The following is a 24,533-nucleotide window of genomic DNA, read 5'->3' as shown; positions in this document are numbered from 1 at the left end:
CTATCTGTGGCTTCATGAGGGGTAAATAATTGCTATTACCTGTTTGGAAAGGCACCCTTAAGATTACTTATCCTTGTCCAGAGTGCCTAGTGCCCAACTGCATATATACACACACACTAGCTGGAGTACCCGGCGTTGCCTGGGATTTTAAGAATGTTTACACATCATCCTCCAACAAACCTCTCCTTAGGTAGGCCTCCCGAAAAGAGTGACAAACTTCCCCATCCACAGTCCTAAGGTCTTTGAAGGAAGTAGGACCTTTAACGGTGTAAAGCAAACTTCAGAGATAGAAGCATTCAAAATTTGTCGGATGTACAGTGTAAACACGGCCAAGAGCTTCTGTTGCTCTGATACCAGGATGACTGTGTACTTCCTGGTTGCTGGATTGCACTATGAAATGCACAGCAACCACTTCCAGTTCCTTATGCAGCTGTTTCCGGCATTCAGGGTCTCCACGGTGTATACAATTCATTCAATCGGTTTTACCCTTCAGGGGCTGACAAAGGAATGAACCGGAAGTAGCCTCTGTGCGTTCCATAGTGCGGTCCGCTAACTAAGGAGGTAGACAAAACAGTTTGGTCGCCACTGTTGACACCATCTAGTTGTGTAAGCTGATACATGAGCAAGTATAAATAAAAATTGTGTTGCAGAGCTGTGTTTTTGCATCCCAGTATAGTTGCCATCTTTATGGGCCTGACTGTAAATCAGATGGATCTCTCCTCATGGATGCAGATATCAATTTTGACCATATTCAGACTCATAATAAGCCTGACTTAATAGCAATAGTGGTTCCTCAATGCAAGTTTGCTGACTGTGTCGGCAGTGCAGGGGTATTCTCAATGCAGGGTGCCGGTGATGTCGGCAGTGTGGGGGTGCCAGCGGTGTCCTCAGTGCAGGTTTGCTGTGTTGGCAGTGCAAGGGTGTTCTCAATGCAGGGTGCCGGCGGTGTTGGCAGAGCGGGGGTGCCAGCGGTGTCCTCAATGCATGTGTGCTGACAGTGTTGGCAGTGCAGGGGTGCTCTTGGGGTCCTCAGTGTGGGAGTGCCGGCAGTGTGGAGGTCGCTAAGGGTGTCCTGAGTATGTGGGACAGCATTGCAGGCATGCCGGCAGTGTCAGCAGCGGTGGTGTCGTCAGTGGGGGATGCTGCCAGTGGAGGTGATGAGGGTTTTCGGCAGAGGGGGATGCTGGCGGTGTCAAGCAGCGAGGGATGACGGGTGCCATCTTCTTTTGCTTCCTGTGTGCATATTAAATGGGCTTAACACTGATTGGCTGAGAGCCGTGACAGATGGCTCTCTCAGCCAATTAGTGTTAAGCCCGCTCAATAAAAAACCTTGCGACCCAACAGCGGCATTGCAAGGTTTTGCATCGGGTAAGGGAAAGGGAAATTTGGGTGGGTTCGGTTCTTTGACAACCGAACCCGCTCATCCCTAATAAATTCATACAGCATTTAAAAGGTCCTGTAAACTCCATGTGAGAGCCATAGTAAATGATGCTCAGGGACTTAGATTATATACTACAGAATAAAATTCCATAATTCCTTAGTATGTAGCAAAATGCATGTTATAAAATCAAATTATGAAATGAAACAAAAATAAAATCTTTATATTACAACCAGGAAGTACACAGTCATCCTGGTATCAGAGCAACAGAAGCTCTTGGCCGTGTTTACACTGTACATCCGACAAATTCTGAATGCTTCTATCTCCAAAGTTTGATTTACACCGTTACAGGTCCTACTTCCTTCAAAGACCTTAGGACTGTGGATGGGGAAGCTTGTCACACTTTTCGGGAGGCCTGCCTAAGGAGAGGTTTGTTGGAGGATGATGTCTAAACAAACATTCTTAAAATCCCGGGCAACGCCGGGTACTCCAGCTAGTGTGTGTGTGTGTGTGTGTGTGTGTGTGTGTGTGTGTTGGAATGGGTACGGCATGCCGGCGGTCAGAATCCTGACAATGGCATCCTGCCAGGGTTAGGATACCGACACCTGTTGGTAGGTATCCTAACCCTCCCCCTTTAGTGCCTAACTGTAACCCTCAACACTAATCCTTGCCCTACCCTCGCTACTTACCTTCGGGATTCCGGTGGTTGAGATTCCGGCAGGATATTGACTGCATTATATATATATATGTCTGTGTGTGTGTATGTCTGTGTATGTATGTGTGTGTATATATATATATAATCTGTGTATGTGTATATATATATATATATAATATGTGTGTATGTGTATATATATATATATATATGTATGTGTGTATGTATGTCTGTGTATGTATGTGTGTGTATATATATATATATATCTGTGTATGTATGTGTGTGTATATATATATATATATGCCTCAGGTGAGCTTTATGACAGTCATCTGTGACTTTGCTCTTCCTTGGGCAGATCACGGCACACAATTAAATGTCTCTCCTTCCTGTCCCTCCATCCCAGTCTCTTACAAAACCAGCCCAAGCTGCACCTCAGCCTCCCTACTGACAGAACAGCTGCCTGTCACTGTCTGACCAGTACAAATCTGTGACAGACAGGCAGCTTCATGTGCAGACAGTGCAGCGCAAACTGCCTGACAACGGTCACCCCCATTGAGAGTTGAGGTTTAGGCAGTGCCAAATGAAGGTCTGCATGGCCCTGGAGCTACAATTCATGAATGGCCGTTTATTTTATTACCAGTTATTTATATAGTGCACACATATTCCCCAGCGCTTTACATTCCCATCTGTCCCTGCCCCAGTGGAGCTTACACTCTATGTACCCTACCACAGGCACACACATACACACTAGGGTTATTTTTTGTTGGGAGCCAATTAACCTACCAGGGAAACCAGGGCACCTGGAGGAAGCCCACGCAAGCATAGGGAGAATATACATACGTCACACAGGTAGGGCCTACGACCTCAGTGCTGTGAGGCAGTAATGCTAACCATTACGCCTTCTGTGCTGCCCGTACCATTGCATATATATAAAAACTAGGGATGTGCAGGCTCGGATAGGTTCGAGTTTGCACGTTGAGTTCGGATTTTTCCCTCCAAAAGTCCAGGAATGATGATGTTCGTCCATGTAAGATGACGTTTAGCCTCTTTCTGAGTTCCGTTTTTTTGGAGGGAGAAATCCGAACTCAACGTGCAAACTCGAACCTATCCGAGCCTGCACATCCCTAATAAAAACCCAGGACCAGTGCTTATTAGCTAATACTTAAGTCTCAACTTGTTTTAAATCTTTCAGCCATGTGATCAATAGAACTAATGTCTAAGGCTGGAGCAAGAGCCAAATGGGACTGTCCTAAGATGGGGGATGGATAACTGGTACATTCCTCTCATGTCCACTTTTACTTCTCTGTCTACCACTCTCTCTTTCTATCCTCTTTCCAACTGGTTCCTTTTCCACCCCATGCTCTTCTCTATGGCTCTGCCCATGTTTGTCTCTATCTCCTTTCCTTTTGCCCATACCGCTGTTTTTGATCTCTTCCTCATCTTTGCACCTTTTCCCTCTAAACACTCTCTGTCTTTCTCTCTCTTTTATCAACTATCTTTCTACTTCTTTATACCTCTCTCTCTCTCTCTCTCTTCCTCGCTGCACTGCTCCTCTGGTAACTTATCAGAAGCAGCAGACGGTGATAGCCAGGAGGAAGCTCCGCGATGGCAGTGGTGAGAACAGTCACAGCCAGAGGCATATTATTATACCCCTTTTACCCTCTGACTCGTTGTGTCACATGGCTCACGTATCCTTCTTCTTACGACAGAAGCATGTATGTTCTCCAGCTCCCGGTTGTTCTTTCTACCTCCGCTGGTGGATAAGGGCTGGCAGGGGTGGAGCCCACGGTGTGCCTGCAGCATTCACAGTGGCCTCAATAATTGCAGAAGTAGTTCATCTGGACAATGGGGGAGTGGCCACTCAAAGGGGGTGTGTACTTAAGACACCCCCCATTTCAATCAGTGTAGTGTACCACACCGTAGTACCCCTTATACACATTAGTACACACTATAGTAGTGTACCTTATAACACATTAAGTCATGCAGTGGCTTTTATATATTATTCCGCACAGTAATGCCACTTAAGGCTTACACATGATAGTAGGAGAGGGAGATGAGAGGAGGAGGAGGGGAGAGGAGTGGGCGGTAAGGAGGGAGAGGGAAGGGAGGGGATGGGTTTGGGGTTGCAGACACAAGGAAGTAAAATTCTCACCTTGTTGCTTTTCCCTCCTGAACTGTGCGGAGCACGTGGTGACAGTAGCATGTACCGCCTGTGAGGAGAGCAGATAAGTGGCTGGCAGGGACCCATAGTGTGCGCTGTCTCACAAAGGCAATGGCAGCATGCCCACAATGATCTAGTCTAAAAGGGGAGACCTGGGTCACTGCTTCCTGGGTTTTTTTAGATAAATATTTACTAGTCCCACTTCCTATTTGCAAACAGATATTGGTGTCCAATAAGGCGATCTCTGGTCCCTCTGCAGGACATTGTTACAGTGAAAAAAAAAAATCACAAAACATTGCATAGTAAAACCCTGTCCATATATTAGACCTGTAAAGCAAAATAATACACCAACCAATTTTATAGAAGAAAACTCAAAACATTTTATTGTAAATGCAAAGAATATTCTAAATTCAAGTCACTGTGTGTCAGTGCACAGTCTGGAGCTGATGATGAAGCTTCCTGTGTCAGTGCATAGTCTGGAGCTGATGGTAGAGCTTGCTGTGTCAGAGCACAGTCTGGAGCTGATGATGAAGCTTCCTGTGTCAGTGCACAGTCTGGAGCTGATGATAAAGCATGCTGTGTCAGAGCACAGGGCCTAATTCAGACCCGCTTGCGAGCGCTGAGCGCTCGCAAGCGGGTCGATGGTGCCCACATGCGCACGACGGAGGGAGCTCCGTCGTGCGCATGTGCGAGACCCACATAGCGACAGCCAAGCTGTCGCTATGGGTCTCGCACCAAAGGGGGCGTGCTGTCGATGGTGATTGACAGCACGCCCCCTTTGGTGGGCGTGCCGGGGTCGTTGCTGCCCAGACGGAGGCGTTCCCATGGAGCTGATGATGAAGCTTTCTGTGTCAGTGCACAGTCTGGAGCTGATGGTAGAGCTTGCTGTGTCAGTGCACAGCCTGGAGCTGATGATGAAGCTTGCTGTGTCAGTGCACAGCCTGGAGCTGATGATGAAGCTTGCTGTGTCAGTGCACAGTCTGGAGCTGATGATGAAGCATGCTGTGTCAGAGCACAGTCTGGAGCTGATGGTGGAGCTTGCTGTGTCAGAGCACAGTCTGGAACTGATGGTAGAGCTTGCTGTGTCAGAGCACAGTCTGGAGCTGATGGTAGAGCTTGCTGTGTCAGAGCACAGTCTGGAGCTGATGGTAGAGCTTGCTGTGTCAGTGCACAGCCTGGAGCTGATGGTGAACTTGCTGTGTCAGAGCACAGTCTGGAACTGATGGTAGAGCTTGCTGTGTCAGAGCACAGTCTGGAGCTGATGGTAGAGCTTGCTGTGTCAGTGCACAGTCTGGAGCTGATGGTAGAGCTTGCTGTGTCAGAGCACAGTCTGGAGCTGATGGTAGAGCTTGCTGTGTCAGTGCACAGCCTGGAGCTGATGGTGAACTTGCTGTGTCAGAGCACAGTCTGGAACTGATGGTAGAGCTTGCTGTGTCAGAGCACAGTCTGGAGCTGATGGTAGAGCTTGCTGTGTCAGTGCACAGTCTGGAGCTGATGGTAGAGCTTGCTGTGTCAGTGCACAGCCTGGAGCTGATGGTGAACTTGCTGTATTAGTTCACAGCATGGATTGGATGGTGGAGATTGCTGTGTATAGTATTTAGCCTGGAGTAATGTTGATTACTTGTCCAGTACTATACTATGCTGCTCTCCTGTTCACCCTCAGCTTTGAGATCAACAAAGATCTGGATGAAATAATGGTGGTCGGCATGGAAGCGCAGCATCTTTGAGCTCATGAAATTAATGATGTAGAGGCAACGGCTCCAAAAGTCTTCCTTTGAACTTTCCACTAGGAATGGCTTCATTGGATAGGAGATCTCACTACCCACGTATGCGTAGGATATATACAGACATGTGGATAGAAATGCCAGTAGGTCTTGCTCACTGTCCAACTCTGATAGATTGAACTCTCGGCAGAGCATGTAGAGGAACACTACATTGGCCGGGTTGATGAAGCCTTCTTCCTGCCAGCATCGAGTGAGAGAGTCGTCTATACTTGTCATCCATAAAATGATATCTGTAGGTGACAGATTGTTCAGCTGGTGACAACTTCCACAGATGAACTCGGCAAAGCAGCTCAGGAGCTCGCTGGTGGATGCCTGCATCTTTGTGCATTTTGGATTCAAGCACACTTGCTGGTCTTCAACAACATTAGAAGCAAACTTCTTAGCAAAAGTGTTGTCTGAGGCCTGCGTGAAAATTGTTAAATCAACACAGGATAGAGAATCCTTCATGCTCTCTCTGATGAGATGAGTGACATCGGTTTCACCATGTCTGTGTTGTCTCCTCTTAGCCATAAATCGCCTAAAACGCCAGATGAGTGACCGTCTTTCGACAGATCTTCCAGTCTTGCTGTTCTCGACAGCAGTGTGATGGGTCACAGTTGATAATTCTTCCTTGGGCTGACCCGTCTTTTGGAAGCACCGAAATGGGAAACAATTCCACATTCTTATTCTTTATCCACGGTACCTGCAAGCAGAAATGCGTGCAGGAATCAAATTCAGATTCGGATCTGTGGTGGTTCTGACTGCAGCAGACAATCAGATAGGCACAATCCGTATCCAGCACTTTGTGAAAGAAGCTGCCCGTTTGTAGACTAGGCAGCGACTGAGTCCAGGAGGTTGTTGTCAGAGGTACTCTGCTTACATTGGGCATTGTGACACGGAATGATGATTGTGATGCGTTATTTATGCTAATGAGCTACTGATAACATTCTAGACAATTCAAAAAGTGACATAACCTTATGTGAGTACACTGAATGTGCTGGCCAGGCAACAGCAGAAAACTATAGTAAACCAATTTAGCACTGATTATCTATGTCCAGTGTGTAAATATTAAGAGTAAAATCATTAACTGAATACGCAAGTCTGTGGCACCCAGGTAGCACAAGCCATCAAAATGAAATTATAGTTTTTGAAATTCATTATAGCAATTACCTAAAATAAATCATTAACTCTGAGGTTCTGTGTGAGATTTTTGTGTAATCCTAATAAATTAAAACCCCTTATAACAAACCCGTGTTAAAGCAAAGTCCAAAGAAGAGGGAGTCAATTTACATTTCACTGACATAGAAAATCTCATTTATGTTGGCAGAGATTTGTCTTAACAGTGTTTTCTGTATCTGGTTTAGCTTATACACCCGGACCCTTTACCTTAGATATCAGTCACAGGTGAAGGTAAGGAGCTCTGCTCGCCGACTAAAACTGCATCTTTACAGTGAGTTTTAGGTCCAGATCATGCCGTGGCTTTGTCACCATAGTGAGAAACGTGTCCTGATGTATTAGATATGTACTATATATTATAAGGACACTTTTATGTATTCATTTTTATCACAACTGAGGCGCCAAATTCAAAAGTGCTCTCTCTGGGGGAGATGTATTATAGCCGCATGCATCATGCCCCTAAAATTGTTCCTGCTTAACCTCTTTAACGAGGCAAAGCAGGAAGCAGTACTGACGAGTTGTAATAACAAGTGATAACGCCCCCTCCGGCGATCCCTGCCAGACCCCACAGTGCATTAGCCTAGCGCTGTGTCTTACCTTAGGCCGGCTCCACTGGGCATACACGAGATCTCACGTGCAGCCCGGAGTCGGCAGCCGCGGCAACCAGGGACGGTGCTGTCCCTGCTGTGGTGATAGGGGAACATCAGCTGCAGTCATACATTGGGTGGTACATCAGCGCGGTATCTTCTAGATAGCGGCGCCAATAATGACAGTGGTACATATCATTTTCCACCCAACCCCATATTAATACATGGGGAAGAAGCAGTATCAGCGCACATAACGTGCACTGATACCACTAATTTCCCTAACGCCTGTTCATACATCTCGTCCTCTGTGCAGCTGCGTACGGCTATCGGCGATGTATCAGACGATCTCTGCAGTGTGGATGATGCTGTAACTAAGCAGACATAAAGGCAGCGCTACACATTGTTACTGTGTGTGTCTGCGCTGTAAGATGCCGGTGTCTGCTCTCACATACACACTAGTAGGTGACATGCTGTGTGTATTATAATAGTATGCAGGACCGGATTATAGGCAGGGCGGACGGGGCGGTCATCCAGGGGCCCCCACACCAGTGCCAGATTAAGTTCCAAAAGGGCCTGGAGCTGACATTTATTTAGGGGCTTTTGTGTGCTGCTAGAGAGGGTGTGACCAGCGCTGTGCAGTGTGACTATTGATGTGGGTGCATAACTAGCGGTGTGGTTTGCACAGGGGGTGTGGCCTGTGCCGTGAGGATCCACGGAGGGTACAGCTAGCGCCCTCCACGGAGGGCACAGCTAGCACCTACCTTCAACCACTTTATAGTGGAGCTATATCAAAAATAATTATTTTGTTTTGTAAAAGGGTGTGATCTGTGGGCCTGATTCAGAGACGGTGACAATGCCGATGTTTTCACAAATGGCTGATTTTCTTCTACTGCGCATGTGTGTATATCACACTGCCCATGTGCTGCAATGGGCCTGCAACAGCTGTCGCAGTGAGGATTTTTCTGCAAAGTAATTGACAGGCTTAGGTATTAAACACAATGTAATATGGAGGTATGTTACAATAAGCAGCATTTTGTGTAACTTAAATGACTGAGGGGTCTATTTATTAAGCAGTGTTAGGAGACAGAGTGAAAAGTGATAAGGTGCCAGCCAATCAGCTCCCAGCTGTCATTTTTCAAACACAGCCTGTGAGATGGCAGTTAGGAGCTGATTGGCTGGCACCTTATCACTTTTCACTCTGTCTCCTAACACTGCTTAGTAAATAGACCCCTGATTGTTTTATGTATCTATGAGTTTATAATGTCTTGTGCCTTTTGCTAAAGATTCTACGTTGGCATTATAATATTATTTATGCTGTATAAACATTTAAGGCAGACTTTAACTTTAAAAGGAAAAATGTGTTTAGGGGCCTATTCATGATCCCGAACATACCTGATGCACATGCAGAAACGCTAGTCCACATGTTTTCACTTTTCTGTAACAGCCGTCTAGGATTCAGCAAACTTTAGTTTGCTTGTGGTACCCAACAACAACTTAAGATGGTGAAGTTTCCTGGAGCCTCGCTCCTTCCAATGGGAAGAAGGACTGAGGTTGCGAAAAGGGATCCAAGCAGATCCCTTCACCACCTCTGCACTGTGAGCCCTCAGGTCACACATGTGCAGTCAGCTGGGTCGTCTGGGGTAGTGTAAAGGTTGGTACACACTAGAAGATATGTCGCCCTGATCCCGCGGATCAGGCCATCCAGGGCCTAAACCTAACCCTCCCCCCTTAGTGCCAAACCCTAACCATCCCCCCTAGGGGTGCTAAACCCTAACCTCCCCCCCCCAAAACCTACCACTAACCCCACTAAGCTTACTAAACCTAATCCTCCCCACTTAGTGCCTCAACCTAACCTCCGCAGTGGTGCCTAACCCTAACCGTTCCCCCTAAGGGTGCCAAACCCCAACCTCCCCCCAAAAATTAACCCAGCTAAGCTCTCTAAACCTAACCCTCACCCTGCAGCTAACTCTAAGGGCTCCCCGGACTTACCTCATTCGGGCATGCGTCCTTCGGCATTCCGACGTCGGGATTAAGCTAGGCATCGGTATTTCGACACCTATCTTAAGTCCCTCGTCCGGGATACTGTTGTCGGTTATAAGACCGGCGCTGCATTGCGGCATCGTATGGGACATACTCCAAGAAGACGACAACAGCACTGTCCTGCATAGTACATGTATAGGAGAAGAACACAGTCTATGATGTCACACTATAGGGATAGGCAGCCCCGTAACAGAGTGCTAGTACGCCATAACCCTGCGCCCCATGCCACTTCACCATGTAAATAAGGTGCTGCTTGGGGCATCTGAAGGTCGCTCCGAGCAGCAGTACAGAGCCCACGGGACTGTGGGAGAGGTCATGCGATGCGCCTATCCCAACACAGTGCAGGAGATGGGAATAAGGAGTAGAGCACGGGATGCAGCCGCTGGTTCTGCTGTCAGGGCACCCCGCTCTGTGCGACTGGGAGTAGGGACTGCAAAACTGCTGAATGGGGATTAAAGTCTGAGCCTGTGCTTACATACATGAAACCATAATTAATGTCCACTCACTTCTCAAAATCCACCCACTGGAAGAGTTCTTTATGCTTCTGATTATCCCTTTCTGTTTTTGCTTTCTGCTTCTTCTTCTGGAGAAAACACTCTTTATATGGTTTATCTTCAATATCTACATCCCCAGGTAAAATGAATGTGCCATGCACAGGATGACATGACGGCAAGTAAACTGTAAATGTGTACCTGTGACGTGAATAAGGGGGCGGAGCTTCAGATAGCCACGGTGGGGGGACGGTCCTTCGGTCGGCTGTGGGCGGGGCTTCGCGCACCTGGCGGCGGGGTGGGTAGCTGGTGAAACTGAATAGGTTGGGCCTCGCCCTCGGGGTATGAATTTGCTGAGCGTCAGACGGCCACTTGTGGTGGCAGGAACGTTTTTTTTACCTGTCAACACTGCACTGTCTGCAATGAAGCCTGTGGGCCTATTCTTATGGGAGGCCTGGAGCTGGAGCTCCACCCGCCCCATTGTTAATCTGGCCCTGTTATCACCTATTCAGTATCCTGTATATACTGGAGAGCGCTGTAGTGGATCTTTGGTTTCTGGGGCCAGGCAATGGTGCCTGCTTCTCTCCCGTGTGTGTGTGTTTTGTTTGCTATCCGCTTCGGATTTGGCTCCATGTCAGGGGTGTGTAAATACGCTAAAGCCATCATCCTGTTGCATGTAATTGCGCGGTGCAACAGTTTTTAACCCTCGCTGTACTGCGTTGTCCCCCCGATTTCAGAGCCAGAGAGCATGCTTGGGCCCAGCCCGTGCAGTGAGGTTTCTATCATTTTCCTGCTTCTCAGTAGAAGAAAGGCGGATTTGTTGGATGACCTCTCGGGATGGGGAAGGAATTCAGCGCATGCACACGCCGAACACCATTTCCTCTCTCTGATATTCCACAGCAAAGGGCTTGGCAGCTGCCCAAATGGAGCAACGGGGCCTTTGTTGGAAGATTGTGACAAACTGATAGAATACAGTAATAAATGTGACTTTCAGCCCGGCCTGTGGAACGTCTTACAGGCTTTTTGTGTTTTTGTTCCCCCCCCCCCCCCTCCCCTTGCAAAACACACTAAAAGAATACCGTAATCACGCACTGTAGTTACCCCTGCTGTGTTAGTATTAGCAGGGTTAGGGACCCATCTGCGGGGGCTCACCTTCATGTTATGGATGTAGTGTTCACTCTAGGGGCCGGACGGCGCCCGAAAATGAGGTGTGGCCTTGAAACGCGCTCCCGTTTCATCACTCTAGGGGCCATGCCCAGCACTCACGGAGATGCTGGACTGCCCCCAAGCTCTCCAAGCAGTGTGAATAGATGGCATGCGCATGGCATCTATTTACTCGCCAGTGATGGTTTCACTGGAATTTTTACTAATTTGTAAAGTGAGCATTTGGTGTCTAATGCACCTTTCACACCGAAATCGCGGATCTGATCCGGGTTATACCACTTTTACACTGGCTAAATAACCCGGGTTGCTGTGTGAAACCTGGTCGTGGCTAGTGAAAAGGGGTCCGGGTTAGGGGGCAGTGTAAACCAGTGACCCATGTCCTGTTTACAGCATAGGAACAGTTGGCTCACTGGCGCTTGCAGATGATGTCATCTCCAAGCGCCCGCAGAAAACTTCCGTGTGCAGTGTAAACAACCCAACCTGGGAATAACTCTGGTCGGAGACAAAATGTGAACGGGGTCTGTCCCGGGTTGGAACAGTGTTCCAAATCTCGAGTCAGACTCGGGATTTTGGTGTAAAATGGGTATTATTAAACATTGTTTCAACCAGTGTTACAGAAAGAAGGAAGGTGGGAATATCTCATTGTTTGAAAACACAGCAGGAGGTCCTCTCTCTCCCCTTTTATCCTGACTGAGAGATGGGAGAGTTATCTGCACTCAGGAAGTCGGTGCAAAATCAGATTGTGTTTGAATTCAAATAGACCATTTGATTTTGTGTCCTGAGGACTAACAGTTACCTAAATATTCCAAAAAATAATGCTATTAACAGAGTGCCTGATTCAGAGCCGGATGCTCTTCCAGAGTGCTCGCTCTGAATCAGGGCCCTCCTTCTCTTTTTTTAGAGCGGCCTCCTGGCCGCTCGCACAGTTGTGGGTGACCACCCACAGCTATAGCGAGCGGCCAAAAAGATGGTTGCGATGGTCAAGACCATCGCGACCATCGGGCTTGCGACGAGACCCTTGCGGTAGGGTCTCGTTTGCCGCAAGCCCTGGAGTGCTCTTGGCTCTATCAGAGCCGAAAGCACTCCCACTGACATCACTAGTGATGTCAGTGGGGCCGGCCCCAGACGGCATGCGTTCCCATGGGGACGCCTCCGTCTGGGAAGCCACGCCCCCGGCACGTCCACCAAAGGGGGCGTGCTGTCACTCACCATCGACAACACGCTCCCTTTGTAGCGAGACCCATAGCGACTGCTTGCCCGTCACTATCCGGGTCTCGCGCATGCACACGACGGAGCCGGGTCCGTCGTGCGCATGCGCACTGGCCTAACATCAACCCGCTTGCGAGCGCTCAGCGCTCGCGATCGGGTCTGAATCAGGCCCAAAGTGCGGTCAATTGATACAATTCTGGAAGACCTAGTTTCCTTGTCCTACATTTTTACTTGTGAATATGGATAGAAATCATCCAGGAAGATTTTTGAGCTATTCTTAATTGGTTTAACGAGGCCTAATTGATGTAAAAAAGCTGGGGACTGATGTGAACCATATTGAACATTGTGGTGTATGTATCATTTGAACTGCTAAGAGTGTCTTTATGCTGTGATATTAGCAGCACTCTCGGCTAGGAGCCGTCTGACCATTTATTGGAGCAAATTAACATCTTTCCTGCTTCCAAAACTCCTTCATCTGCTTGTTTCCTGGAACCACTAGAATAGTGCAAAACACGGTTTCGGTTTCTTGCTGTCTTGTGGTTGAGCCTTGTATCTCCTATTATTATTATTATTATTATTATTATTATGCTTTATTTATATGGCGCCACAAGGGTTTTGCAGCGCCTTACAATGTACATAAACAAATGAGCACACAAGAAAACGATTATTAACAGTACAAACAATGCAGGACAGATACATGATTAATACATTGCTGCATAAGGAAAGGTTAGTATAAACTTAAGAGGAAAAGACAATGAGTTGAGCAAAATTGCATCAAGCCTCATAATTTGGGGGCCGCAACAAAGGTCCATTAGAGGGGTCATCTTGCTGCGTCATTCGGTATGGCATAGTTGGAGCGTATAAGGAGACTCCCTGCTTCCCACTAAGTGGTCGGGAAGGGGCAGGGTGAGTTCTCCAAGGCATGTGTGTCAGGGGCACATATGCCTGCCTCCTAGCTCGAGCCCTCTGCCAGCTGCCAAGCGCAGTACTGGTCCATAGTAAGTGGGTAGTTGGGAACTAGCCGACACCAGGAGGTATTGCAGCAGTGTGACTATACATAACCAGAAGTAAGCAGTTCCAGGTGCCTGGCGGAGAAAGCTCTTCCAGGTGCCAGTATAGCGGGCTGGTGGTAGTAGCAAGTTACCCACTCATGATGCAGTGGGAGACGATGGTAACATGCCGTTACTCACAGTAAGAGACTGCCCCTATACCCCAAGGGGTACATTTACTAAAGTGAGAGTTTTTAGAAGTGGAGATGTTGCCCATAGCAACCAATTAGATTATGGCAATTATCTACTAGAAGGCGCTAGTTAAATGTTAAGTAGAATCTGGTTGCTATGGGCAACATCTCCACCTAAAAACTCTCACTTTAGTAAATACACCCCCAAGAGTGAAGTGTGCACACCCAGTTTGTTCACGGAGTAGAGTGACCACAATTTGTACTGACCGGCAGAGTAAGGTCATCCGGTCACAAGATAATAATGATGTAGGGTTATACCCCGTTTACATTGGCCAAATAACCCGGGTTATTGCTGTGACAACCTGGGTCGCGGCTTGGTGTATATGGGACCCCTAAAGATAACCTGGATCCAGTGACACCCCCCCCCCCCCCCCGCATCCAAACCGGGTTATGGGGCAGTGTAAACGGGTGACCCGGGGCAATCTCCAAGCTCCTGCAGAATAGTGAACACTGTACTCATATGCAATGTAAATGGGCTGACCTGGGATTAACTCGGGTCGGAGCTGCAATGTGAGCAGGGTCTGTACCGGTTGGTACCATGTTCCAAGTCCCTGGGTCGGACCCTGTGGATTTTGGTGTAAAAGGGATATTGGAGAGCTGGGTGGGATTTCACACCAAGGTAGCAAATATTGTCATTGCTGCCATCTACCCACAGGATTGCACTAATAACGTAGTATTCAGGAGTCAGTATGTTCTAAGGAAGCCAGGGATTGTGTGCACTGTGTACCCACTGTCAGCGATAGAAAAGACACAGATTAGGTGCCAGCAGTAACTTGTGCACATTGTCTACCTGGCATCCTAAACCCATGTAACTTTGGACTGCTTGGTCACCTTGCAGCGATCAGATGGTACAATGAAGAGTCTTTTCCCTTTACTAAAACACTTAAGGCCCCCATACACTGCGATATGCAACTTGAGATCCGACGGCCGACATATCGGGCGGTCCCCACACACGGGGCGATCGGGTGGCTGACCCCCCCGATATGCTGGCACCCCCATCCGCATAGCGCTGCATGTGATCATACATCGCATTCCCAGATCAAGTGAACATGCAGTAAGATCTGGAGGTGCGATGTACGATCACACGGGAGCGTGCACTGGCCGATATCGTACCCACACACGATATAGCAGCGATATCGTACCAATCTGTCGGATGGGCTGCTATATCGCACAGTGTATGGGGGGGGGTCTTTAGGTTTCTCCCTGCTCCTGTGTGTGTATACTATGAGGATACACAGCCAGGTGAGGCTCTGATAATCGGAGGCTGGTGAGATGAGTGAAGTGGACAGTCGGTAACCGGCAATCTCTAAAGATGCAATTAGTGGTAACAATATACAGAGAATAGAATGCACAATAATCCATCACACACGGTCTCAGGCACAGGTCTCCTAGCTGTATTTCATCACCTGGCAGCAGCCTGTATAATGTGATTCCCCACATTCTCCCCCCACTGCTGGAATTCCACAGCTCTTACTGCTGCTGTGTGGTGATCTATAGATAACCTCACACTGCAGGCACACAGAACCTCTCCAAAGGCTCCCCACCAGGCATCACCTAATCACTTGCCTTCCTTCCTGCTTCCGCATTAGTGCTTTGTTTGTTTGAATCCAGCTGGAAATAAAAATAAAGCAAAGCATCAGTGCCAAAGACCTTTGGTGGAACATGGTAATTATGAGTAATTAAGGTTTCATATATATTTATGTATGTACTGTGCCAACACCCTCTTAATTTCACAGCACAGGAGTTGGTCTTTAGGGAAGCGGTGCCACCTAGTGGCAGAGTAACATTAGTGTCATCTGAGTCATCAGTGCCTGAAATTAATTCAGGAAGTATTTTTAAAGGTTTCTTATCTCATTATGTAGACCAGGGCCAGGCAACTTGCTGCTTTTCAGCCATGGCAGAACTACAAGTCCCAGCGTGTGCAAGTTGTTATTTGCTTTGCCTGCCAAAAATACTTTTTAATATTGTAAAATGCCAGTGTTCCGTACATTTACCGTTGTTGTTTCACGTAGCCCTAGATTGCGATGACCTATTGCGCCGTATTGGTGCAGAATTTCCAGGCACCTGTATTTTTCTAGTATGTTTCCTATCCTGTTCATAATTGTTAAATAATATTTGATCCGTCATAAGGATGTAGGGATCTGTTGTGTGGAGTTCACACCAGCATTCGCTAAAATGAAAACAAAAACCTGCGTTAGTAGTATGGCGCGGAGCCTCAGTGGATGCTCATCTGTGATATACAGTAGGTATTCAACATGCAGCCCAACAGCTGTTGTGGAACTACACATTCCAGCATGACCTGCCACAGTTTTGTTGTTAGGGCATGCTGGGATGGATAGTTCCACAACAGCTGTAGATCAGCATGTTGAATACCCCTGTTGCATAGTCATTCTTGTCTTCCCATCATGCGGAACATGTTTCAGGGAAGGATCCTATAACCTTTTAGCGTGCCGGATACAGCCTGTAATGTGCACGTCATTGTAAGGTCGCTGTGAGAACATTATTGGAGGAAGACTAAAGCCAGATACTCACTGGTGTGATATCGCCCCGATTTGGAAAAATTGTAACTATAGTGCAGTGTGTATGCCCAATTTGTGCCCTCCTGCAGTCGCATGCGATATAACCTGCGGCACCATACATATTAACGAAGCACGGAAGGAGTAATCGTTTCGGTGTTCATTACATCGTTGTGTGTCTGGAAATCATGCAATGTCCAGGTTGAATACAAATCGCCCTGGACATCGGACCGCCGCTTCAGTGTGTACCTGGCTTACGCAGCCTCTGTGCCTTTTAATGTTCTGTACTTTGCTAGGAATGTGAGATTCTGCCTTTTGGATTAAGATCATTTTGGTAAATGCTCACCCAGCGGTGGATCTCCTGATCCGGGGGCCTCCGGTGCAAGAATATTTAAAAAAAAAAAAATTGTTACCACTCGCCACCAGCCCGCAAATATTTACACAGTAATGTGAATAAAGTGGATTTATTGACAGTAAGTCGCAGGTAACGTTTATAAATATTTCAAAAGTTTGAGTATATAAAATAAATCCAGTGTATTCAAGCTACTGTATCTAAAGCTTCAAAGGGATCATTCTACAGATGTAGTAAATATGATTAATTGATATTTCATGCACAGTAAACCCGTATTAATATACACATTGTCGCTCTCTCCATTCGGGAACGTGAGCCCTGCCCACTCCTAACGCAGAGACATCACAGGCAGAAAGTTGAAATGCAGTTCTGCTTCAGGACCCTGAATGAGAGGAACAGGGAGATTGCTAGGCTCCCCTGCTTTACCTGGTTATATTATGTCCTGGTGCGGGGGCAGGCAGTGCTGCCTAGGGGTAGATTTATCAAGCAATGAAGACTGCAGAAGTTGCCCACAGCAACCAATCAGCATCTGCCTATCATTTTATAGGATGTATTTGATAAATGCTTCCTCAAAGCTGATTGGTTGCTATGGGCAACTTCGCCAGGGGCTCCACTTCTCCATGCTTTTCACTGCTTGATACATAAACCCCTACGCACAATTGATCTGTTGTACGCCGTAGAAGCCTCATTAGTTTTATCCCAGATACTATCTTCCATAGCGATATTGCAGAATGTGAGATACATGTACAGTGGGGATACGTTTAACACGCCGACGGACAGGATCCCAGGAATCCCGACGCCCGGCATAATGCCGACTCCGGTATACCGAAGACATCAGGGTACCGACTCCCGCCATCCCCAAGGTAAGTATATGGGTAAGTATTACACTTAGCCCGGGTAATGGGAGGGGTTAGGTTTAGGGACCCCCAGGGGGAGATTAGGGTTAGGCTGTGTGTGTGGGGGTTAGGGTTAGGCACAGCCAGGGGGAAGTTAGGTTTAGGGTGCGGAAAGGGGGGGGTTAGGCACCACCGAGGGAGGGGGGGGGGGAGGGTTAGGGTACTTACCACCCCGTTGGGATTCTGAACCTTTGGGCTTCCTGCATCGGGATGTGATCCGCTGGCTATTCATACCCAACCTGTACAGTGAGTCCAGTGCACGTAATGTCTGCATCTGTGCGTTAGTTTGTATCTTACCCAGCCAGTAACAGTGATGTAGCCGCTTTCCATACAATTAATGACTGCATTTCCCTATTTTAATAGTGTTCAGCTGGGGCTGTAAGTCTTAACCCCCTCCTTATCCTTGGCTGGTGCAGATCTAAAATGTAACTGTTGAAGACACATCTCTGCCCCAAACGTAGCTCACGTCATGCAAGGAGAAATGTGTGTGTTACATGAGTGACGTAGCCTTTAGTCATGCGGAAGAGTCCTCCTTGTGCACCACCTGTTTCTGGTTCTCTTCTACACCATATTTTATGCTTCCACATTTTACTTGTTCCCCCACATTCGCTTCCTATATCTCTTGTCTGCTCCCCCATGTAGGTTCTCCCATGCACGCTTCCACATTTATTTGTCCCCGCAGCCGGCTCCCCGGACCAATGTGAATGGTTAGAAGATCATTTTCTGATTGCTTACCTCTTTATTAGACTGTGTGTCCTCAGAATATCAGGCCTGTTATTAATCAAGTAGTAGTATTAGATCATGTACTGTATATTGAGGCTCGTTCTTATCAGTGAATTAATTCAAGGTCCCTGATGAGATGAAGGTTCGATTTTATTGTTTTTCTTCTGAATAACTCTTGTATTTGATAATCATCAATGATGTCTGATGCAGGATTTTCTGTTCGAAATTTGACTTTTTAGATTTATTTAAACTATTCAGTATTTGAAGCCCAAGAGCCGTTCTATATTTTACTGCAGTACGTTTACAGTCTGATCCTCTATTGGTTGCCCAAGCTACATCTAAAGGGGGGCATCCACTAGACGATTTTATCCCTGTCCAACCTCTAAACGATTTTCCCTTGAAATTTGTTCTTCCACTCTGAACGATTTGCAAACGATCTAACGATAAACGATGTTGTTTCAATCTGTGAATGACAGCTTTCAGCTGTAGTGGGCTTGGGAGTGTCAGGGAGTGGTTCATCGTTTGATCGTTCAGCATGAACGATGTGTAAGCGATCTCCAAGCGATATGAAAGCGATCAAGTGAAATTGACCTGTATGTTCAGTCGATGGAGGAGACTATCAAACGAGCAGCGGGAGCGCGCATCGTTCATCGTTAGAAACAATTACTGCATGATTTGCAAACTATTTTTAAACGATTGAACGTTATCGTTCAATCGCCTGCTAAAGTCGTCTAGTAGATGCCCCCCATTAGGCTCATTATGTGCAGGAGTATGTGTGTGTGTGTGTGTGTATGTATGTATGTATGTATATGTATGTATATATATGTGTATATATATATATATATATATATATATATATATATTCCAATAAGCCCGGCACTCCAAGGGTTAATTGTTATTGACCTGCTGCGGTGCACATCCAGGGAAATTAAACCCTTGTATAAATGGTGATCGGAAGGAGGCACTCTGCAGACTTTCATCAGAATAAAACTAAGTCCTTTATTCCATTCCTACGGCGTTTCAGGGTTACCCCCCATCTTCAGGGACAAGCAATACAGACTGACAGACAACAAAGACAAATATATACACAACACATATGCAATTAAAACATGGTTATCATACTCACCTGTGTCACGCTGCCGCCTGAGGACCCGCTTCCTGCTCCGGCTCATGTGTCCGTCGCGTACCCGGTGAGTATGATAACCATGTTTTAATTGCATATGTGTTGTGTATATATTTGTCTTTGTTGTGTGTCAGTCTGTATTGCTTGTCCCTGAAGACGGGGGGTAACCCCGAAACGCCGTAGGAATGGAATAAAGGACTTAGTTTTATTCTGATGAAAGTCTGCAGAGTGCCTCCTTCCGATCACCATATATATATATATATATATATATATATATATATATATATATATATATATAATATTCTCTCTTTTTTTTTTTTTCCCTTCTTCTAGCTCCTCATATGTTCTTATGTGTAGCTACTGAATAGTCTTCCTGAGATCTCTCAGAAGAGTTAATCATTCTGAAATAGCGACTGTTGCTGTTACCAGCTTTACGCAGTCATTTCATGGTCCAGCTCCTGCACATATTTGTTACCAGGTACCCGGCTACGGGTCAGGGCACGGGCAGTAACAGCATTATAAGGATAAATGAAGACTGGAACCGTTCCAAAGCTTTGGTTGAAGTGTCTGCGTTTCCATACATTATTTAATATACAAGTACCAATATACCTTACACAGTAATAAACTTATTTATGATGTGCCAAAGTTGATTTATATACAGTTATATAACTTTACTTTTTTTTCCCTTCATTATACTTCATGGTATTTTTTATAAATATCCTTAGTGTGTGTTCTGCAGTGATATTCTAGACCTGTACCCCTACACTCATTGGCTTGTCTGTCACTGTACCTGCATAATAAGCCGTGGTGTCTGTGCCAGGATAGTCAGCCGGTCAGGGGAAAGCTCAGAGACCTAACTGCTGTGCAAGACTCTTAGTGGATCTCTAATGGGGGAACTTGATCTGATTCTTGTATCATTGGCTGCAGGATCTCCTTCGTAGCATAAACCGAATTTCAGAACCGTGTCTCTTTAATAAGTAGTGGCTTACTCACACCTAAAACCTGGTTTGGTCAATGACCGGAATAAGCCACCAAGGCAAAACAGTCACTACTCTATAGGTGACTCCAAGGGGATTATTTAAAATGACAATACTTTTTAATAGCAGAACACTGCATGATTTGATATAAAAAGCAATTGCCCTTTTAAATTTGTGGCTTAGAAATGATGGGAAGTGGTCGCTTTAACAAGTCACCACTTAGTAACTATACCCCATGTGATATGGGTGTGGTATAAAGGCTCGACTGTCAGTAGTTCGACACCAGTTGGTTGAAATGCATTAAGTCGACAGACAAAAAAAAAGTCAACTGACAAGTTTGACAGGTTTGCATGGTCAACACACATATGGTCAACATGTGTTTTTTTTTGTTTTTGTTTTTTTTTTTATTAATCCTAACCCTTCCCATACCCTCCACCTAGAGCTTAAAACCTAACCGTAGCCTTACCCTCCCTCATCTAGTGCCTAACCTTAACCGTCCCCTCCAGAAGCCTAACCCTAACCCTTCCCCAAATGCCTGATCCTTACCCTAGCCCCCAGGTTCTCAAACTCTGTCCTCAGGACCCCAAACACATGTTGTGGACCAGCACCACCTAGAGATTGTTGTTTGTGATTACACTTCTGAGATGAGAATGTCCTTTGCTGCCTAGGTCAGAGAGGTTCTCTTGCTTTGTAGTTGGAGGGTAGAAAGGCCTGATCAGCCTCTTAAAGGGACCCTGACCACAGAAATGTAAATGCATCGTTCAGTGTCACCCTGCCATTCCTCTGCAGTCCTGGCAAAAAATAGATAAATGACAAAAAGCTTGTAATCCTGTCGTAAATTGGAACTTTCTCTGTCCTGTATTGGTCTTCGTGTTGCGTCCTTAACATTGCTTTTATTCTTGTCTTTCTTTTTTTTTTTTTTTTTCCAGTTTCCCAATGCAACATCAGCCTGAAAAAGCAGCGGAACAGAAGCATCTTTAGCTCGTTGTTCTGCTGTTTTCGGAGATACAATGCGGAGCCTCCATCATCCAATAACAACACCAACACCCTGCCTCCGCTGGTGGAAGAGAATGGCGGCGTACAAAAGGTAATGTCCTCAGGATTACATCTTGAATGGAGGATACTCAGCAGAGTTATTTTCTGTCCTGTATGTCTCCTGCCAGGAACACGCGGTAGGCGAGCCTCCATGTATGGGCTTGGCGTGTAGGTGGCGGTCTCCGCTTCGTCGATGGAGATGGCGGTTTGTGGCCATTGTGAGTTAGGGCGCACAAATGCGCTTCGTCTTCACCAAGTGGATGGCGTCATTTCGGTTTTTAAATCTATATAATGCCGCCATTTATAATTTGCTGTTGTATTGGTGCTTTGGGAGACAGCTTATGAATGGATATACCTGTATACTCCTGATTTATTTATTTTGGTATAGATATGCTATTGTCCATAGCAACCAATTATATTGTAATGTTCTAGTACAATTTAGAAAATGAAAGTGGACAGCGAGTTGGTTGCTATTAGCAAAGTGATCGACTGGTGGTATATACATAAACCCCCCCAATGTGTCTCCACCTTCCTTTTATGTCTAGTTTTTCCCCATTTCTGTAGATCTCTCACTTAGTAACTTTTATTTCTTTGCTTTTTTTCTCATAGGGTGATCAGACGCAAGTCATTACCATTCCCAGTGTATGTATTTTATTTTACCCTTATTTCTTTTTTGGTTTGTTGTTTGCATTCTCATTTGTTTTGCCGTTCCCAAGCAGTTCACTTTTATACCGTCTACCATCAATGTCCTCCCATGGAATGCAGCCAGTGTATATTTGGGTATAGAAGTGATTACTTGTCATGTCATTTAGCCTATCTTGTGTTAGCATTTGGACAGTAGATACTTTAATATTACCAGAAGTGCAGGTGCTGAGAGAATGGTTTCGGTAAGAGAAATGAATTACAGTGAATGGGAATTGAGGAGCGACGGATCAACCTGGAAAAACATAGGAAGAATGAACAGTGTATAAATGCTTTCTCTTATATGAAACTAATCAGGCTCCTGTGTAATCTAATCTAAGAAAATGCTAGGACGTTCCCCAGCATCTTGTCAGTCTTTTCCACATACAAAGTATGTAGTAACATCCAACTGAAATAATAATGAGTGATAATCCAAACACCCGACCCTGCGTCACGATGAAGCAATGTGGGTAGGCGATCACCCGTAGGTAAAATGAATATTCTGCTATAAAATAAATAAATCAACATTTACTGGAGCTATAGTTAAAGCATAGATAAAATATATATGTTACAGTTCTCAGATAAACTTGATACTTCATGGCTGTCCCATCCATTCAACAAAAATGTGATTCTTTACGTCTAGGCCGCTTCATTGGTGTAACTCAGCGGTTCCCAATCTCTGTTCTTAAGGCATCCTAACAGTCCAGGTTTTCAGGATATCCATACTTAAGCACAGGTAACTTAATTAGTACCTCAATTAGTTTTATTATACCTTCTATGCACAAGAATGGATATCCTTAAAACCTGGATTGTCAGAGTGCCTTGAGGATAGGATTTGGGAACCCCTGGTGTAATTAAACTGCAGGATTACAGAAAAGTAATAATGCCTGTTTTTACACACTTATATTTGTACCATGAGGACACAATGCAGATAATCCGTCCATTCACATTCACATGCTCTCTGTAATAATCATTGTTGGAATTTTAGTTACTTGTACAGTAGTGGCTGGCAACAATATAATGTATCACTGGGATTATAAAGTTGGATTACATCTTCTGATCTGTGCATCAATCATCACTATGGGATTATATCTTCTGATCTGTGCATCAATAATCATCACTATGGGATTATATCTTCTGATCTGTGCATCAATAATCATCACTATGGGATTATATCTTCTGATCTGTGCATCAATAATCATCACTATGGGATTATATCTTCTGATCTGTGCATCAATAATAATGCATCACTGTGGGATTATATCTTCTGATCTGTGCATCAATAATAATGCATCACTGTGGGATTATATCTTCTGATCTGTGCATCAATAATAATGCATCACTTTGGGATTACATCTTCTGATCTGTGCATCAATAATAATGCATCACTATGGGATTATATCTTCTGATCAATAATAATGCATCACTATGGGATTATATCTTCTCTGCGCATCAATAATAATGCATCACTATGGGATTATATCTTCTCTGCGCATCAATAATAATGCGTCACTATGGGATTATATCTTCTGATCTGTGCATCAATAATAATGCATCACCATGGGATTATATCTTCTGATCTGTGCATCAATAATAATGCATCACCGTGGGATTATATCTTCTGATCTGTGCATCAATAATAATGCATCACTATGGGATTACATTTTCTGATCTGTGCATCAATAATAATGCATCACTATGGGATTATATCTTCTCTGCGCATCAATAATAATGCGTCACTATGGGATTATATCTTCTGATCTGTGCATCAATAATAATGCATCACCATGGGATTATATCTTCTGATCTGTGCATCAATAATAATGCATCACCGTGGGATTATATCTTCTGATCTGTGCATCAATAATAATGCATCACTATGGGATTACATTTTCTGATCTGTGCATCAATAATAATGCATCACCGTGGGATTATTTATTCTGATTTGCGCATCAATAATAATAATGCATCACCATGGAATTACATCCTCTGATCTGTGCATCAATAATGCATCACTGTGGGATTATATCTTCTGATCTGCGCATCGATAATAATGCATCACTGTGGGATTACATCTTCTGATCAATAATAATGCATCACTATGGGATTATATTTTCTGATTTGAGCATCAATAATAATAATGCATCACTATGGGATTACAATTTCTGATCAATAATAGTGCATCACTGTGGGATTATATTTTCTGATCTGTGCATCAATAATAATGCCTCACTATGAGATTATATCTTCTGATCTGTGCATCAATAATAATTAGCGTTCCCGCTAGGCTGTTTTAGTGGGGCGCGGCGCCCTGCCCTCTTTCTGGAAGGCAAAAAGCGCCCTGCCCTCCAGAAGGAGGGCAAAAAGCG

General features: G+C 45.4%; 2 protein-coding genes across 3 annotated transcripts in view; one reads left to right on the top strand and one right to left on the bottom strand.

The window, feature by feature from the left end:
• The window catches only part of LOC148481624 (CTD small phosphatase-like protein), an 83,292-nt gene that overhangs the window by 43,115 nt on the left and 15,644 nt on the right, over positions 1-24,533 (top strand). The window contains exons 2-3 of one of the 2 annotated variants that reach the window (XM_088453094.1): positions 21,378-21,535; positions 22,093-22,125. In XM_088453094.1, the coding sequence (XP_088309220.1) occupies positions 21,378-21,535; positions 22,093-22,125 (191 nt within the window). The remainder of the gene's footprint in view (positions 1-21,377; positions 21,536-22,092; positions 22,126-24,533) is intronic. The other variant, XM_088453095.1, reaches the window with a different exon arrangement.
• LOC148481625 (cyclin-dependent kinase 5 activator 1-like) lies at positions 5,823-6,635 on the bottom strand. Its single transcript, XM_088453126.1, has one exon. It carries the CDS (start codon positions 6,633-6,635, stop codon positions 5,823-5,825), a length of 813 nt encoding a protein of 270 aa, XP_088309252.1.

Source organism: Taudactylus pleione, unplaced genomic scaffold, assembly GCF_031769625.1.
Source record: "Taudactylus pleione unplaced genomic scaffold, aTauple2 ptg000571l, whole genome shotgun sequence".
In the NCBI taxonomy this organism is placed as follows: domain Eukaryota; kingdom Metazoa; phylum Chordata; class Amphibia; order Anura; family Myobatrachidae; genus Taudactylus; species Taudactylus pleione.
Note: the sequence above shows the minus strand (reverse complement) of the source record. Positions and strands in the feature narration are given on the sequence as shown.